General features: G+C 40.5%; 1 protein-coding gene across 2 annotated transcripts in view; it reads right to left on the bottom strand.

Moving 5' to 3' along the window:
• Positions 1 to 18,814, bottom strand: part of LOC308495689 (ankyrin repeat domain-containing protein 26-like) — an 82,898-nt gene that overhangs the window by 3,474 nt on the left and 60,610 nt on the right. For both annotated transcript variants that reach the window (XM_081080656.1, XM_081080657.1), the window contains exons 12-13: positions 12,329 to 12,534; positions 10,881 to 11,106 (exon numbers count right to left, since the gene is read on the bottom strand). In XM_081080656.1, coding sequence (XP_080936782.1) covers positions 10,881 to 11,106; positions 12,329 to 12,534 — 432 coding nt within the window. The remainder of the gene's footprint in view (positions 1 to 10,880; positions 11,107 to 12,328; positions 12,535 to 18,814) is intronic.

The following is an 18,814-nucleotide window of genomic DNA, read 5'->3' as shown; positions in this document are numbered from 1 at the left end:
CTTATTATAGTATTTAAGGTAAACAAGAGACTTTATTGTAGAAATGATATATCTTATGAAATGTGCTCTTTAAATAATGCCTTTAGAGAATAGACTTAACGTATGATTTATATAAATACAAAAAAGTTTAAAAATGAATAACATAAATTACTGCTTATTTTGATTGTACATAATAGAGACCATCTATATGAGATGCTATTTAGATTAATCTGACCAACAGTGCAATTGATATTGGTCTACCTAAGATACATAATTTCAAAAGAGTGACGTTTGATTTGATTGGTACAATGAAGTTTAAACAAGTCAAGTCATATTTTACACTGAATGCATTACTTTGCAATTTTTAGAAAAATTGTCCTTTATAAATGTTTCTTGTTCTTTGTTTTTACTTTAATGGACTTTTCCTTAAAATGAGCTTTCCATTCTTGCACTTCTAGAAAAGTAATCTCAAGGTGTATTCTAGGCTATTCATTTTTCAGCATAGAACCTTAAAGACATAAAATGATGAAAGTGGTACTGTGCCGTCATGTGAAAATTCTACTGACAGAAACAATAACCAAAACGATTTTGCAGTCTATGACTGAAACATTACCGTATTCGTATGCACAGAAAGATTTCCGAAAAGCTGCTTGAATAAAGTATGACCTAGAGCCAGTTTTCAAATTTACTTTCTCATTTATGACTTTGTAGAGTTAGAAACAAAAAATAATATATAATTTTTAAATGTGACTTTGTTCCTTAGAAATCAGGTCCAATTTTTGAAACACTAAAATAGCTGTAGTTATAGTCTATTTAATTATGAAATGTGTGGGAGTATTTCAAACTATATTACAAGTGTCCCAGTCTAGAGTGGTCTTACTGAAACCTTTCTTCTGAAAGCTATCCTCTCACAAAATGTCCAAAGTAGTGCTTAAAATAATATCCAGAAACTAATAGACACTATGGTGACAACAATGTGACAGCCAATCCTTGTACAAATTTAGGGGGAATGTGGGAAACCGTGCTAAAGTGCTAGCAGGTGTTGTTTTGTGAAATGTTGAACCTTTGACTTCCTTGAGTGGTCTGTGCTCCCAGCAAGGCAGAAGTTCCTACTCTGAGAACACAGAACTAGACAAGGTCAGGAAGTGTGGAGCTGGCCAAAAAACAGGCCCTTGTGTATTACCTTTATTGTAACTACTAGATTGCAGACAGTTCTGTTACTTTTTGATGCCCAGAGTATATAAGCTGCAAAAATAAACTTGGGCTGAGGCATTCTACTTAGATCTGAGGCATTCTACTTAGAACTGCGGCAGTCTACTTAGAATTGCCTGCCCTCCCGATCCCATCTTTGTCTCTCTTCTATTTTTTCTCAATCCTCACTCCCCACTTCAGGGACTGTTCTTCTCATCGGCAGGCACCGACAGGGGAAGACAAATTTGTTTTCCAATATTTGCATAACACTTTTTTTTGTGAATGGCTTGATAGAAAGGGCTTATAATGTGAATAATGTGACAACAACATCACCAGACAGGCCGTGTAAAATCAATAACTAAATACCATAGGAAGGGAGAAGACTTTCATGAAACAGTTTTAAGTTATTGTTAATCAACAATATAAAATGTAAATCACATTTTTACACGACTTGAATTAAGGAACTACCAATGTAGCGTTATTATTATTTTCCCCCAAAACAGCTCTTTTCTTAAATATTTACTTCAGCACTTTCTGTCGTGTTTCCCTGAAAATAAGATGTAGCTGGACCATCAGCTCTAATGCGACTTTTGGAGCAAAAATTAATATAAGACCCGGTCTTATTTTAACATAATATAAGAATGGGTCTTATGTAATATAAAATAATATCAGACCAGGTCTTATACTAATTTTTGCTCCAAAAGACACATTAGAGATGATGGTCCAGCTATGTCTTATTTTCGGGGAAACACGGTATGTTTATTTCTAGGTGAGGAGTGTGTTCAGATGGTGGAAGTAGCTTGAAGTCCAACATTAATAATGACAACATATCTGCAGTCTTATTATACTTTTCCATTTATCAAATATATAGAAAGGTGAGAAAATTATACACAAAAAAATGTATCAGCAAACTTTAATTCAAAGGATTTCAACTAGAAGGATTTTCTCATTACTGGCAGTTCTCACTAGACTACGTCTCGGAGAAAGCTCAGGTTCCACTGGGGACACCCACGGGATAGCACAGCTTAGGAGTCTGCATCCCTCCTTTAGCTAGGTAGCTCTACACGTCTCTGCTTTGGTTTGTTTTGTGTTAATTGGGGACTACTGAGGAACAGTTTGCTTTTCCCGGATGTCAAATTGTTCTTTTTTTCAATCTAGTTGTGGATGGTGCATCTCACTGGCCAATGTGGGACTTGAACCGGTTACCTTGGTGTTATGGGCACCTCGCTCCAACCACTGAGCCAACAGGCTCCCCACCAGCAGCCCAATTCCAAGCTCAACCCATTGCTTCTCACGGGCCTATGTGGGAATCGAACTGTCAACCTTGGTGTTATGAGCACAGTGCTCCAACCACTGGGCCAACCGGCTGCCCACCATGGTTCATCTCCAAGTTCAAGCCATTGTTTTCAATCTAGCGGTGGAGGGCGCAGTTCACTGGCTCATGTGGGAATCGAACCCACAACCTTGTTGTTAAGAACTTGCACTCTAACCAACTGAGGCATGTGGCCACCCTTGGTCTCTGTTTTTATATACCGTGTTTCCCCGAAAATAAGACCTAGCTAGACAATCAGCTCTAATGCATTTTGGAACAAAAATTAATTAAGACCCGGTCTTATTTTACTATGATATAAGACCGCGTATGATATATGATATGATGTGACGTGACGTGACCGGATCTTACATTGATTTTTGTTCCAAAAGACACATTAGAGCTGATTGTCCGGCTAGGTCTTATTTTTGGGTAAACAGAGTCATTAAACAAAAAAAATTTTCTCAAAGAACGGTACTATTCTTTGATAAAAAGAATATTTTTCAGGTCTGAAAGTCACTGATTTAGTGAAAGTCCCTAATTTTGCATAAGAGGCAACCAAGACTCACAGAGATTATATAGGTCACCTGAGGTCACCAAACCAAGGAGCTGCGGGCCAGGAATGGGATAAGTCTCCCTATTGAGGCTAGCGTGCTATGCCAGCTACTACCTCATATTCCGGAAAATTCCATCAATTTCTGAGTACAACTCAAAAGAAAATGAATATGCAAAACTTTGTCATGTAGCTCAATAATGTTAAAGCATGAGAAACAAAATAGTAGCTTTCTAACTCAAGTATTATCTTTAAAGTCATTATTAAAAATAAAGACAGATTAATATCACAAGTCCTATTAACAGTAGTCAAACACACTCAATTTATAAAGCATAAACATTTCTAAACACAGAAAAGGGAACTTGAAGGAGAAAATCATGAGTTAAAGAAAGCAAACTCAAGTTGAGGAAATTCTTCCTTAAAATGACTTGTCTTTTCCTCAGAATCAAATTTGGCTGAACAATATAAACCAACACAGGTATTATTCATGGTGGGGGTTAAGTATAGCGAAATTGGAAACACAAAACAGATTTCTCTTTACCATCTAGTGCACTTGTGTCCAACCTCACATCATCACAATTACATCATAAGTCTTTCCAGTGTTCCCTAGTGATTTGGGACACTTATCTCTGGATCTTGACAGAGTGGGGCTTTTCCATCTCTTATTCAGCCTTGCATGATTGGGCAACCCAACGCCTCACAAGGGAACAACGTTGGCCTTGGAATGAGGGCATTGACTTTAACATAAACAATTTTCCAATTTATGAGGAAATACTGAAAACTAAACACCTCTTTCCTACCAAAAAATAATTAAAGGAAAAATGTCCACAAGCATATTCTCTCTCATTGCTTCTGCCTTTACACTCTTTCATCTTCTGATTTCTGTGGTGAAACCACTGAGAACATTTTAATTGTGCATCATGCTTAAGAATTTACAGAAGGGTTGGCCATTCACTTTCTTTTTGTACCCAGTCCTTCCTCCAGGTTCACCACTTTGAAGGACTTGGACTCCATTTAGCCGAAGGGCTGTCCGAAAATCCTTGGCTTTGTTCTCCTATGATTTATTAAGGGGAAGCTAAATGAAAACACAAGGTTGGAGCCCCATTTAGCACAGGCCTGTGCTATGTTTCTCTGCATTAAGAAGGCCACAGTTGTTAGATGGGTGGGGGGGAGGGGGTTGGAGATGGGGGGAAGGGTGAAGGGATTGGGGGGCGGTTGGTGACCACAGGATGGCCTCAGGGTCTTTTGAGAATTACTTTGGGGAACTTACTCAATAGTGTTTGGGGATTTTGTTGGGTGTCCGATGGACATGTGTCCTGTTTGGGAGACCACCTCAGGGATGCGGTGGATGCTTGGTCATGGCATTGTACACCAGAGACTGGACATTAATGAATGCCAACTATAATTTTATGTGTATAATGTGATGGCTCGGTGTGAGGTCGGGGTGGTGGTGGATGGGGGGAGGGGGGTTCACGTTGTGAGGGATGTAAAAATAAAATAAAACTAAAAAAAAAAAAAAAGGACGCCACAAAACACCATCAAAACCACAAACCACCCTGCATTGATCAAAATGGATATTCTTTGGAATGATGTAAACATCATGTCAAGAGAGACAACCCCTTTCTATCTCCACGATATCTACAACTCATCGGGCATCTATAGCCCAAGAAAGGATCTTCTGCTCAACACACTACGATTCCTTAAAAGACCACGCATCTGTAAAAGGGAAGGAGGGTGCACTGGATGTGAAAGGGAGGCAGGATGGAGGAAAGCACAGGGACAGCCCACAGCTGCAGTTCCAGGGGGACAAGGCTGAGCCTGAAGCCCCAGCAAAGGCAGTGGCGGTGGAGGGGACGGGGTGCAGCTCCCACATCACTGCCCAGGGGAGGCTAAGCGGGGCAGCAGCAGCATCCCCCCACCCCTCTCCAGATGCAGCAGTGCTGGCACCACCAGGGACCAGTAGCAGCAGCAGAAACAATTCTCCAGTCTCACGACCACACACAGTGCTACCAGTAGACATAGGGAACCAGGTAGCAGCTCAGCGGGCTCAAGAACACGCTCCCCTCAACCACCCACTTCCCCCACCTGCGTGGTGGTGGTGACCAGAGACCCTGGAGACCTGGATACAGTTGCAACACCCATCTCCCTGGTCACCCAGGCTTGGACTCCCACCCCCACAGCTAAGCCCCCGCCCCCGGACCTCCCATACTCAAGGAGCACCTGTGGGAGAAAACAGAAACTACACTCTTGTACCATCTACTAAAAACAAAAGAAAGACCCCTAATTATATACCTGTTTAATTGTTCAAATCGAAATGTACCTACATAAGAAAGTATTCACTACTTCAAATGTGCCTGTAGAGGAACAAGCCACTCAGCAGCATGAAGAAGCAAGGTGACATGGTTAACACTGTGAGAAGATGACACTTCTCCAGAAACCAAGTCAAAGTTACGGAAGATTGTGATCTCTGTGACCGAGATTTCAAAACAGCAGTCATGCCCTCTGCTCATCACACAGGGCAGCTAAGAGACTTGGAGGAGGATGACGTGAAGGTGGGCAAACTGGGCGAGCAGGGGAAGTGGGAAGGGAGACGTGGCCCGCATCCATGGCTGCGGAGATGCAGGTGGTGCCAGGACAGAACAGAGACCACAGGAGCCAGGAGGTGGGCTCTTTCCCTGTGTCCCACAGCTCATCTCCCTGCTCAGAGAGCAGCATATCCAGAGTTTGAGGCAGTCACCTCACTGAGACCTCCAGCTGGGCCCTAGGTGGGACAAAGGAAGTAAGCACCATACCTGGGCCCCTCCCCCGACTCTCCCAATCCTACCCCCACCCTTCCAGAGACTCACGCTGGCCCCTGATCTGAGGAGTAGTGTCAGATTACAGAGGACCCATAGTGCTCAGGATCTGGGAGGACCCGGTTTGTAGCTACTGCGACCCAGGGAAGAAGCTGGGAAGTGTGTGACACTGCTGGGCTGAGAGAGAGAAGACTCCTCCATCCCCAGTCCCCACCTTCTCTGACCTGCCCAGGGCAGGGCAATTACAACTGTGGAGACATGCCCAGGGGTTAGCAGTAGGCAGCAGTCGCAGCTCTGGGCTTTCAGCAGCTCAGAAATCTCCCACCACACACGCACACATGCACGCACGCACACACACACGGAAGGAGTGACCTAAGACTCAGGAGACCTGGGCACAGGGCTGGTTGTGTTACTCTCAGTGCGCATATGTGCAGGCAAGAACAGAAACTGCAGTGACTTTGTAGAAACTACCATCCACACCCGATAGCCCCACTCATCTACATCTGCCGTCCCAGGGTCACTCTGGGCACCAGGTGACCGGCTCTGCCTGAACAATACACAGAGGACTCTCTGGTACAGCAGAGGACGGCCTGGAGATTACTTGGTGGGCTTAAGCCAAGACTGGCGCTGCGTTTTTTGTTTTGTTTTGTTTTTGTATCTTTGATATTTTTGCCTGTGTTGAGTGTGGGTTACTGGTTGTTTTCACACGTGAGTGTATTTGGTTTTGACTTTGTTGTTGCTGTTGTGCTTGGTGATTGGCTTTGTTCTGAAATTGCCCTACACCAGGGCCCAGCCCAAGAGTCACAAGATTCAACACCTCCTGACACCAACTCCAGACCCAACCAGAGTATTATTGGGTTTGACCTACAAGTGACACACCCAGAGGGAATTCTCTACAGGCACAAGAGCCCATAGAGGCCAAGTCTAATCGGAGTGGTCAACCCTCACGCAGCAGATCATCCACCGAGGGCAGAGCTAAGTCTCACAACTAGGCGGCCTAGGATCAACCCCACCTACTGACCAGCCAAAAGCAATGAAAGTTCAACTTTACACAGGACAATATACACAACACCAGGGTCACCTTTGGAGCACACGCACAGGAGAATAGGGAAGTGGTGCAAGTCAGATATAAAGGACACACACTACATAAGATAACCCAGCAAAGACCGAGCATCCTAGGGGATCTACCTAATACATCGAAGCAAACACGGAGAGTCAACCAGAATGGGGAAACAAAGAAACATGTCCCAAATAAAAGAACAGAAGAAACCTCCAGAATTGGAACCAAATGAAATAGAAGTTAACCAACCTATCAGAGACAGAGTTCAGAACACTGAGGATAAGAATGTTTAAAGAGCTTAGTGACGACATAAAGAAGGATAGAGAAATCATAATGAACAACCAGTTAGAACTAAAGAATACAACAAGTGAAATAAAGCACACGCTTGAAGGAATTACCAGTGGGTTAGATGAGTCAGAGAATCGAATCAGCGACTCAGAAGACAAGTTAACAGTGAACACACAAGCGGAACAAAAATAAATCCACGCCTATATGGCCATTTAATCTACGACAATGGAAGCAAGAATTTACGGTGAGGTAAAGACAGTCTTTTCAATAAATGGTGCTGGGAAACCTGGACAGACACATGCAAAAAGATGAAGCTGGACCACCTCCTTACACCATATACAAGAATAAATTGAAAATGGGTCAAAAACTTAAATGTAACATCTGATACCATAAAACTCCTAGAAGACAATATAGGAAGCAACTTTACATATATTACCCGGAGTAAGATTTTTACTGATACATCCCCTTGGGCAAGGGAAGCAACAGAAAAAATAAACATATGGGATTACATCAAACTAAACATTTTTTTCACAGTAAAGGAAACCATCATTACAACAAAAAAGGGTCCTACTGAATGGGAGAAGATATCTGCCATTGACATATCCAAACTTTATTAAAAAACTCACTCAACTCAGCTCCGAAAAACAATCAACCCAATTAAAAAATGGGCAGAGGACATGAAGAGACATTTTTCTAAAGAGGACATACAGATGGCAAACAGACATATGAAGAAATGCTCAACCTCACTAACCATCAGAGAAATGCAAATAAAAACCACAATGAGATACCACCTCACTCCAGTCAAAATGGCTATTATCAATAAATCAACAAACAACAAATGCTGGCGCGGATGTGGAGAAAAGGGAACGCTACTGCACTGTTGGTGGGACTGCAGATTGGTGCAGCCACTATGGAAAACAGTATGCAGGTATCTCAAAAATCTGACACTGGAACTACCTTATGACCCAGCAATTCCACTCCTAGGCATGGATCCGGAGAAATCCAAAACTCTAATTCAAAAAAATGTATGCACCCCTATGTTTATTGCAGCTCTATACACAATAGCCAAGACATGGAAACAATCAAAATGCCCATCGGTAGAGGACTGGATTAAGAAACTGTGGTACATTTATACAATGGAGTATTACGCAGCCATAAAGAAGAAGGAAATCTTACCATTTGCAACAATATGGATGGACCTAGAGAACATTACGTTAAGTGAAATAAGTCAGACAGAGAAAGACAATACCTTATGATCTCACTTATATGTGGAATCTAAAGAAAACAATAAATGAGTGAACTAATCAGAAACAGTCTCAGAGACACAGAGAAAAAACTGAAGGTTGCTAGATGGGAGCGGGGTGGGGATAAGGGGGAAGGTGAGGGGATTACAAAGCACAATCGATAACCCCAAGATTGCTATGGCGATACGAAAGTCAATTTGGTGAATGTAATCAATAATGTAAAAATTTTGTAGGGTATCTGATTACACTTGTCTCATTAGGGAGAGCACCTCAGAGATGATGTAGATGCCTGACAACTGCACTGTACACCGGAAGCTGAAGCTGAACAATAATGAATGTTAATGTTAACTACAATTGTTATACACACACACACATATACATGTATGTATATATATTTTTACAAGAAGTAGAGTACAGCCTGAGGGATAGAGGCAGTGGAAATGTAATGGCTGTATGTGATGTCAGAGGGGTCGTTGATGAGGGGAGAGGGGTCATCATTATGTGAGGCATACAAATTATAAATGTGTAACTATTACATTGTTTTGTACACCTGAAACTAATAATAAAAAAGAGTTAAAAATAATAATACTCATTCACTGAAAAAAAAGAAGACACCCAGAACTAGTTTCTGCACAGTAAAACAAACAAACAAAAAAAAAATAGCACTTCTTGATGACTTTCAGGCACATATATAACACCTGTCAATCAGCAATCTGGCCCTCAGCTTAAAATAACCCAGTTCAACACAGTCGAGTCATGCCAAAGAGAAACAGGGCTGAGCTATTTTCAGCTGTAGCCCCAGCAAGAAGCTGAGTATATTATATACTATATTATATAAAATACTATATGTCAATAGTCAAAAGACATACAGTATTTACTTCTAGGGCCAAAGATTAGCACGAACCAGGAAAAGCTTGTTCACCTGAAACTAACGACATACATTATACTTCACTTAATTTTTCAAATACAAAGGAGATAACAGACTCTCTGCCACATATTATAAACTCCCCCATGAAAGAATTATTATTTCGTTATCCTTTTTATGCCTACTGCTGCCTAGAGGAAAAAAATCAAACTCACTTAAAGCCCTCCTCAATTTGACCTCCACTAACCGTTTTAAACTGATTTTCTATATTGTATGCTGCATATAAATTAGACCAATTGTTCCGAGCAGATGATTTGTGCTTTCCTTCCTGTATTCTCCACGTTGCTTAAATGTAATAAACATTTTGGAGGGTAAAACAAAACAAAGTAACAGCATGAAGAATGTCACTGAGATATAACAACACTCACAGGCAGTTCAATGAGTTCAGGAGTAAAATTAATGACCCGGAGGAGAACTTTATCAAAGAGATGGAAACTATGACACAGAACCGAACAGAACTCCTGCTGGTCAAGAACTCAAGAATGAGTATTTTTAACAACCACGTCACACGAAGAAGACGAGTTGTGATTTAAAGTCTCCCTAGCACTGCCACCTTACTCATCAATTACCCAAATGCTGTCAAGACATATAGACATAAGTGAACTTCATTTTAAAAATTCAATTATTTGCTTAATGTCCCTATTTAGAATATGTACAACTGTGAAGCAACTCATTTTAAAACACTGAAATAGGTAGTGCTACGAATAAAATAAAAATTAAGGATATACTCTCTTGTTAGAAGATAACTTTAACCATAAAAACAGAGACTAATCTTTTTTCAGTATTATAAGTTTGCCGAATTAATAAAAAGGATTATATCTGTTTCATTTAATAATAAACATCCATTTGTGGTTAGGTGTTTGGCCGGCCATCATTCACTTACGCTTAGGGGAAGAAAAACTGGGATGCACAAAACTTTAAAATTTTTATGAATCATCTCCAACTAAAACCAATTAAGAAGCCAAAGCATCTCAAAGCATACCATTGGTTATTAGGCAATGATATTTAACATCTGTAATAAAATTTAAAGGCAAATTTTCAAGCATTTTAAATGTATCACTTTAGTTACATTTATTAAATAATAATAAATAACTCTTAACACATGAGAGCTCTAGGGACTTAAAAAAAAGATTGTAAAATTTCTATCTCCTTTCTATGCATATTAGCACACATATTATGCCTTTTACTTCGTGTGCATTAGTCAATGAAACAACTCAAAATTTCATCAACGACAAACAAAGAAACAAAAACTCATAGACACAGACAACACTTAGAGGGTGAGGGGGGAGAGAGAGAGGTAGAAGAGGGAAAAGGGGGTCAAATACATGGCGATGGAAGGAGAACTGACTCGGGATGGTGAACACACAGTGAAATATATACATGATGTATTATGGAAATGTACACTTGAAACCCATATGATTTCACTAACCAATATCACCCCAATGAATATATAAGACAAAACAAAACAATATTATATCAAATAAATAAAAAAGAAAGAAATCTGAAATGCAAGGGAAAGAAGCTAATATAACGAACCTTGGGACAGTAATACCCCATGATGTCATTTGAAGCCCGTGCGGTTGACTTAGCAATCACCAAATTTTCTCTTGGAGCAGGATTTCCACTGAGGAGTAACTCAGTATTCAAACTTCCAACACATGGTGGCTCAAGGACTCCCCTCCTAAGAGCAGTGCTGAGAAACTCCTTCGGCTGTTCCTTTGCGCGAAGATGGGTTCTAGCCTCTGCCAGTCTTTCATTAGCACTGTGAAGATTGTAAGACACAAAGCTTTGAATGTTATTTTTCCTGAATGACTTGCATTTTTTTCAAGTTGCCATAATAAATAGTAAAAGAAATTTCCCATTAAACAGCATTTTAACATTGAAAATTCGTCAGGGCAGACCTACCATGCACAAGGATAGGTTTCAAATTATCCTAAACAAGCACATATGTTTCTATGGGGACACCAGACTAAGAAGAAATTCAAAGTAGGGAGGGGAGGAAACGGGCTATCAGTGACATCCACGGCTTCACAGATAATACTTGCTGCCTTCTGCAATGGCTGAACCAATAAGATTCTTGAGGATTGCCATGAGACATACATAGCAAACGAGTTTAGAATTTTTTAAAAATCCCACCAAGATATTTTCAAGCCTTTGCTGTCACCGCCCTTGGGTAAAGCCCTCATTACCCTGAGGAAATTAACCATTTGGGACTGAGGTGTCATGTAGAACAACAGCCTCTGGGGGAGAAGGAGGGAGCCTGGTTGGTGATCCTACTGAATGAAACCGCTCCGCAGGCATGTAGCTTATAATATAACACTGTGACCAAGGCGCTGGGCGTGGGCTCTGCGCTTTCTGTCTTCCACACACCCCCTCAGGCTCACCACCTTATCTTTTTAGCCACTTCTTGGGTTATACTACCCTCACCCCTACGTTGTTAACCCTCTGCTATATTTCACATATATGCCTTTGTGGACATCAGAAAGACTAGAAAGAAGAGCTTGTCTGAAAGCGACCTCTAGAGATAATAACACAGAGCACAATGGAGACAGTACATGTACCAAGTGCCAGAATATGCAGAGTACTTAACCCTTTGGGTTTAAGTTGTTATCTTATAATAAATAGTTACCTCATTAAAAACTATTTAGGGGAATTCTGACAAGAAATTTTATAAAAAATAGCGTTGTCTAAATCATAAAGTTTCAAAAACACTTTGCTTAAAGACTGGTAGATCAGATTAACTCTATGAAAACCGCGAGAAGGAAAAATACAATCATGTAAAACCAAAAATGGGGAGAGATGCAAATGTCCTGAACTAACTAACATTTTAAAAGTAATTTATTCACTAACATCATTTTCCAAAATTATACTATTTAGTAAGCTTTCATTTACTATCAATCTCGGGAATATGCCTGGATAAAAATTATACTTCAGAGGCAAATTAATGAGCTCGATTGATTTTCTCTGACTTTATTTGGACTTACTTGTTTAGTTTGTTTTCCAATGATGTGATAAGTTTTAATGCCTCTAGGTAGAGGTGTTCATATTCTTCCAATTCTATTTCATGAGAAGTTTTCACTTTGGAGAGTTCAGATACCAGATATTTAATTCTGAGTATGTCCATGTCACTTACGGAAGCGCCATCATGGTCATTTAACGGGTGTACGTTTTTTTGAGATGCTGCTTGTTCCTAAAGCCAACAGAAAGGATACGTTTTAAAATTAAATATAAACTGAATAATTACAGTCTATTTGTATTCTTTAGTTTTAAGTCAATGATTTGGAGGGCAATTTAAATGAAAAAAAAAGCTGAAGTTTAAAATATTTACCATCAATACGGAATGAAATAGATCTGAATCATGAAAATATTTTGAATCATCTCATCTAACTATTCCAATAAGAGAGTCAATTTTAAAAATTGAACAATATGACTTAATAATCTAAGAATATGGTGCATTTTATTTTCTTTATTTCCTAATAGTCTCGTTTTATATCAATTGGTCTTAAAAATCAAATGATTTTTCAGAAAGAACAAATCTCAAAGATCAACTGAGTGACAATAATGATGGGAACTGAAATATTAAGAAGGAGAAGCAAATACCACCTTAGTTCCAGAAATCTAAAAAAAATAAAATAAAAACAACTGCCGTTAAGGGGAGTAGAAGAATCACATACACTATGCATATCGAAAACGTAATTTGCAGCAAAATGAATTAAGGCGTGTTAAAAATCAATGAATTAACCTGTAAAAATAGATTTAAAAACTTTTTCTACTACATCCTGTCTTGCTCAGTCTTCAATATCCCAGAATTTACTGTGTTCTGCTTCACTCTTTTTTACCACATTCGTGACTATATGAATTTTGAGGTTTAATAATTTTTATCTCCACTCTTTTTATTCTCTACTTTTTCACATGACATTTGTACTCCTTTCATAGATAATAACTCTTGTTTAAGATTGATTTTCTTCAATAAGCTATAGATACCTTTTTATAAAAAAACTTTTTAAAACAAATTTTTTTTTTATAACTGGGGAACAGTGTTTTTTCCAGGACCCATCAACTCCCTGTCAAGTAACAGTTTCCAATCTAGTTGTGGGATGCGCAGCTCAGCTCCAAGTCAAATTGTTCTCTTCAATCTACTAGTTATGGAGGGTACAGCTCACTGACCCATGCGGGAATCGAACCGGCAACCTTGGTGTTATGAGCACTGCGCTCTAACCACTGAACCAACTGGCCGGCCGCCCACTGGGGGCTCAGCTCCAAGCTCCAGCCATTGTTTTCAACCTAGTTGTGGAGGGTGTAGCTAACTGGTCCATGTGGGAATCGAACCAGCGACCTTGGTTACCAAGGATTGGAACCAGCACGATGCTCTAACCATGGAGCCAACTGGCCACCCCACAGATGGAGACATTCTGAAGATGCAGTTTCCAGTTTTGCTTTGAGAGCCTCATTCTGAATGAGTAAGATAGTATGATTTGGTTACGAAGGAAGTTGACTGAGAATAGTCTAACCCCAAACCAGTATCAACTTGTGAAATAAACTCAGTTGCCATAAAATGTCATCCATACTGTAGTAGAGTCTTAGAATGTGGAAACTTGAATTACTCAGAATGGAGAACAAAGAGAAAAGCACCAGGAGACTCAAAAATGTATCCTTTATTGTCATCGACTTTGCCACACAACATCTGTACTTGATTTACTACGATTTCCTGAATGATTGGTTCATGTTTTTCTTCTATAAAATGACTGTAAGTCACCTCTGAGTTGATAGTCTCTCACCTGTTCCCCATTTTAACTCTCCGTAATTTCTTACGAAGTTGTAGGGAGTTACGAGTAACTCATCTTGAGATAGTTAGGCCTCCGTCAGCTACAAATGTTTCATGGTAATTTGAATTGCTTTCAAGAAGAAATGATTCCCAAGGTTAAGGAGAAATCACATCTCACACTGTGAATGTTTAGTGAGATGATCGCTACATTTTTTCAACAACAAAAAAGTGTCTTAATTCGATAATGCTATCTTGTAATCCTCTCTTTCCACAATATACAAGAACATCCTAAACAGCAATAATAACAACAAATCTGCTGGAATTTCAGTGATACTGAGTTGGGTAGAACTACTTTCCTGTAGATACAATGCTTATTTGGTAAGATGAGGTGAGTGGATGGATGTAGTGTTTTTAAAACATGGCTACAAATTCTTGACATTTCTCCATGAAATTCCCTCCCTTTTAATATGTGCTGGCCTTAGGATGTAACTGGATTCTAGTGCATGGAATAGGGCAGAACTGCTGTGAGAATGCTATGCCTGCGGCAGAAAATGTGATACAGCTTCCATCTGACTTTCTCTCGGGAAGCTCGCCCTGAGAACCCAGCCACCATGTTGTGCAGATGAAGAAGCCCAGGACACACAGTGAGGCCTCCTACAGATGCTCGCGCTGAGACGGCCCCAGTGGGCGTCCCGGCCAAAACCCCGCTTCAACTGCTACACGTGTGTGTAACAGCCTTTAGATGATTCTCATTCGCAGCTTCATGGCAATGCAGCTGATGCCAAGTGGAACAGAAATGAGCTAGTCTCACTGAGCTTCACTCAACTGCATTACTGGTGAACAAAACAGATGCTGTTTTGAGCCACTAGCTTTTGAGTTGGTTTCTTGAGCAGCAATGAACAACTGGCATTGATACTGATATTCAAAATGGTGTGAGGCCACAAAGAAAAGCAATCTAAAACCTGTAGGAGTGCCTTTCCACCAGGAGGTAGGTGGAACCCGAAAGGATGTGGAGAAGAATGAGAACGACACCCACAAGAGCATCCAAGAGACGGTTATTGGGGGCTTGCGGGCCCCTAAAGAGGCTGGCCACAAAGACTTCTCAGCTAGTGAAGAAAATGAGTCTGAAATCCGGATAAAAGGGGACTCTTGCTGTGAAGTAACCAAGTAAAACCCATGAGATACATGAGCTAACGAAAGACTGTGAACTGTAAAGGAACCAGGACTTATTGTGTTCAAATGTGTTTCCCATTTACAGCCTCTCCCACATGCCCTGTTGTCAAATCATGCTAAAATGAAGAAATGGCTTCTGAGTGAAGATCAAATTCGCTGTGCTCCCAGGAAGACATGATCTACGGATGAGGACAAGACTGTAAAGCCTTCCTCAAGACTTCCAAAGAGTGAAGGTGGGGCCTTAAATTCCTGGAAGGCTTTTCAGAGGAAAAGAATTTTAAAGGCATGGTCCTACAACAGCTACAGGAAGCCCAAGAGCTTATCTCAAAACGATGTATGACGGTGGCTTTTCTAATGGCACGAACCCCAATAAACTCTCACGCAACTCCAAGTTTTTAGGATAATCAAGTAGCAAAAAACCACCTTGTTACCTTGGACTAATAAAAACCAAGAGAGTGAAAAATAGAGGAGGCCTGTGGGTCTTAGACATTTGGGTGGAGGAATGACGCTGAGGGAAGAGCTGCAAGCACAGGTCATTTCTTATGAAAAGGACAGAACAAAGAGCTCACAGGGGACAGCAAAGGGCCATGGAGAAGCATTGGCATGATTAGGACTAAGTCCTAATCAAAGAACGGACAGCACACATCAGGCTGTATTTCAGAATTGCTATGGACTAACGTGCCTTCCACTTTCTATTTCTGCAGGGGAAACTTCAGCAGTCGAGCAGAATGTTGGGTGTGTGGGTGGTAGATAACTTGTCTCTTCCTTTCTCATGTTTTCATATTGAAAGGAATTGTCCTCAAGGGGCTTTATCCTAGAAACCAAAACCCAGGCCCTTCATCCCCATTTGCACCAGACTAAGATGGTAAAATCTTAGATTCGAACCTGAGCCTGATGCCATTAAATTGAGACTTGTGGCGAGTATTGTGTAGGGATGAGTGTATTTTCCATGTGGGGGGAATGTAAAGAATTGTGGCCAGTGGACAGATCAAGGTGGTTTTTAAATGTGTCCGTAAATTTTGAAATATTCATTGCATAAAACCACTAGAATATGGGTCAACATTAGTGACTGGCTCCTAATGAACAGAATATGTTGAAAGACATTTCGTGTGAATTCCAAGACTCCTTCACAAAGGGCAACACAACTGTTGGTTATGTCTCTGAGGATCTGAACCTTGGAATCCAGCCCCGTGTTGTGGGGAGGCTCGGGCCACAATGCGAGCCGGGTGTTCAGGTGTAGGTCTTCCTGCTGTCTGCCCCAAACAAATCTTTTACTTGTTTCTGATTGATTAATTACTTCCTGAATTTTAACAACTGTACTCTTGAAATGTTTTCTTTGGATGGGATAAAATATTTATTCCATTAATTATATATGAAGCTAAAGGTACAACTATGCATCTCAATGTGTTTCTGAGAATGTAGGATCTATGCCAAGAACAAGATTGGCACCAGTGTTTCAGAAAAGAACCGGGTCAAACAGAATCTACTTTTCAATTGCAAGATGATGGATTAGAGAGATTTCTAAAGAGGAAAGCAGATGGTCCAGGTTTCATCTTCTCCTTCCTAGACAGTGAAATCTATGGAAGAGGCTATGGATTAGGAGATAGACAAAATGAAGAAAGTTGTCCACCAAGTATCAGATCCTATTACCGACATTTGATGGAAATGGGAGTGAAAGGGAGGCACTGGGTTAAAGATTAATGTTTGAATGAAGAAAACAAAAGGAATGAGTCGACTTTGTAAGCCTAATATCCCATCATGTCATAAGGTCACCAAGGTCTGCGGGCCACAGGCTCCATCCAGAAGCAAAACATCTCCACAGAAGTGGAATTAAAGATATTCCCCTACATTGACATTTTATTATTCCATAAGGCATCTGGTAATATGCAAGATGACTGGGGAAGCGTTCTCATAACATTTGATTTGGTAATGGCGTAAGGACAGATCTATAGACCAATAAATTGGAAAAGATGATCCAAAAATTAACCCTCATATATATAGTCAAGTGAATTTTGACAAGGGTGCCGAAAAATCCAGTTGGGCATGAACAGTCTTTTGAACTAACGATACTGGGTCTACTGGATATCCTCATGCAAAAGAAAAATTAAACCTCTACATCATACCATATATAAAATTATTTCAAAAGGTAAAAGCTAAAACTATAAAAGCTTTGAAGAAGCTTCATGTCTCCATGACTGGAGTTGGCAATTGTGTCTTAGATATGACAGTACCAAACAAAAGTAGATAACTGGACTTCATTAAAATAAAAAAAAAAACTCTATGCTTTAAAGGACACCATTGAAAAACTAAAAAGGCAAGCTAATGAAAGGGAGAAATATTTGAAAATCCTATATCTGATAAGCGATTTGTATCTAGGATATATAAAGAATTCTTACAATTCAACAAGACAAAGACAAACCAATTTTAATGGGCAATGGAATTGAATAATCAGTTCTTCAAAGAAGTTATACAAATGGACAATAAGCATGTGAAAAGATAGCTCAGCATCATTAGTCATCAGAAAATACATCAAAACCACAATATGGAGCAGAGAGTTCACTAGTGGTTCCCTAGGGCTAGGAAGAGTGGGAAGGGCAGACGGGCACACGGTGAAGGCTAACAGCACACAGATACTTTCCAGGGTGATGAAAATGTTGTAAAACTGATTGTGATGATGACTGCATAAAGCTTTGAATACACTAATGTGGGAAACCGTGCTGAATTGCTAGCAGATGTTATTTTGTGAAATGTTGAACGTTTGACTTCCTTGAGTGGTTTGTGCTCCCAGCAAGGCAAAACTTGCTACTCTGAGAACACAGAACCAGACAAGGTCAGGAAGTGTGGAGCTGGCCAAAAAACAAGCCCTTGTGTATTCCAACATTGTAACTATTAGATTGCAGACAGTTCTGTTACTTTTTTGAGGCCCAGAGTATATAAGCTGCAAAAATAAACTTGGGGTGAGTCATTCTACTTAGAACTGAGGCATTCTACTTAGAACTGCATCAGTCTACTTAGAATTGCCTGCCCCCCCTCCCCCCCCCCCCCATCCCATCTTTGTCTCTCTTCTTTTTTCTCAATCCTCACTCCCTACTTCAGGGACTGTTAGTCTCGTCGGCAGGCACCGACAAGTGGCGCCCGAACAGGGACCTGAATACTGGGGATAAAGTGAAGGACACCGCAAGGAGCTGAGACGCGTCACATAAGGTAAGGGGTGCGGTGAGATACCACAGTCGGGAGTAAAAAATCATGGGACAGGGTAAAAGCAGAATGTCTTTTACTCAAATGTTAAAAAGTGTGCTAAACGGACTGGACCCCCAAGATGAGGAGGGCCTAGATGAGGAAGGCCTAGAGGAAGCCGGTCCTCGATATCATGACCCTGAAGATTATAATGGGGTGGTTCAGACAGAAACAGGTGCTAAGACAGGACATCTGAATCCTCTCCAGGCAGAGATTGATGGATTGCAGTCAGCAATTGCCTCCCTCTCTGTGCAGGTGCAGATGGTACAATCGAGGCAGGCAGAACAGACTTGCC

This window comes from Rhinolophus hipposideros (genome assembly GCF_964194185.1).
Source record: "Rhinolophus hipposideros genome assembly, contig: HAP1_SCAFFOLD_140, whole genome shotgun sequence".
Lineage (NCBI taxonomy): Eukaryota > Metazoa > Chordata > Mammalia > Chiroptera > Rhinolophidae > Rhinolophus > Rhinolophus hipposideros.
The sequence above is the reverse complement of the archived record's forward strand: the minus strand, read 5'-3'. Positions and strand labels throughout refer to the sequence as shown.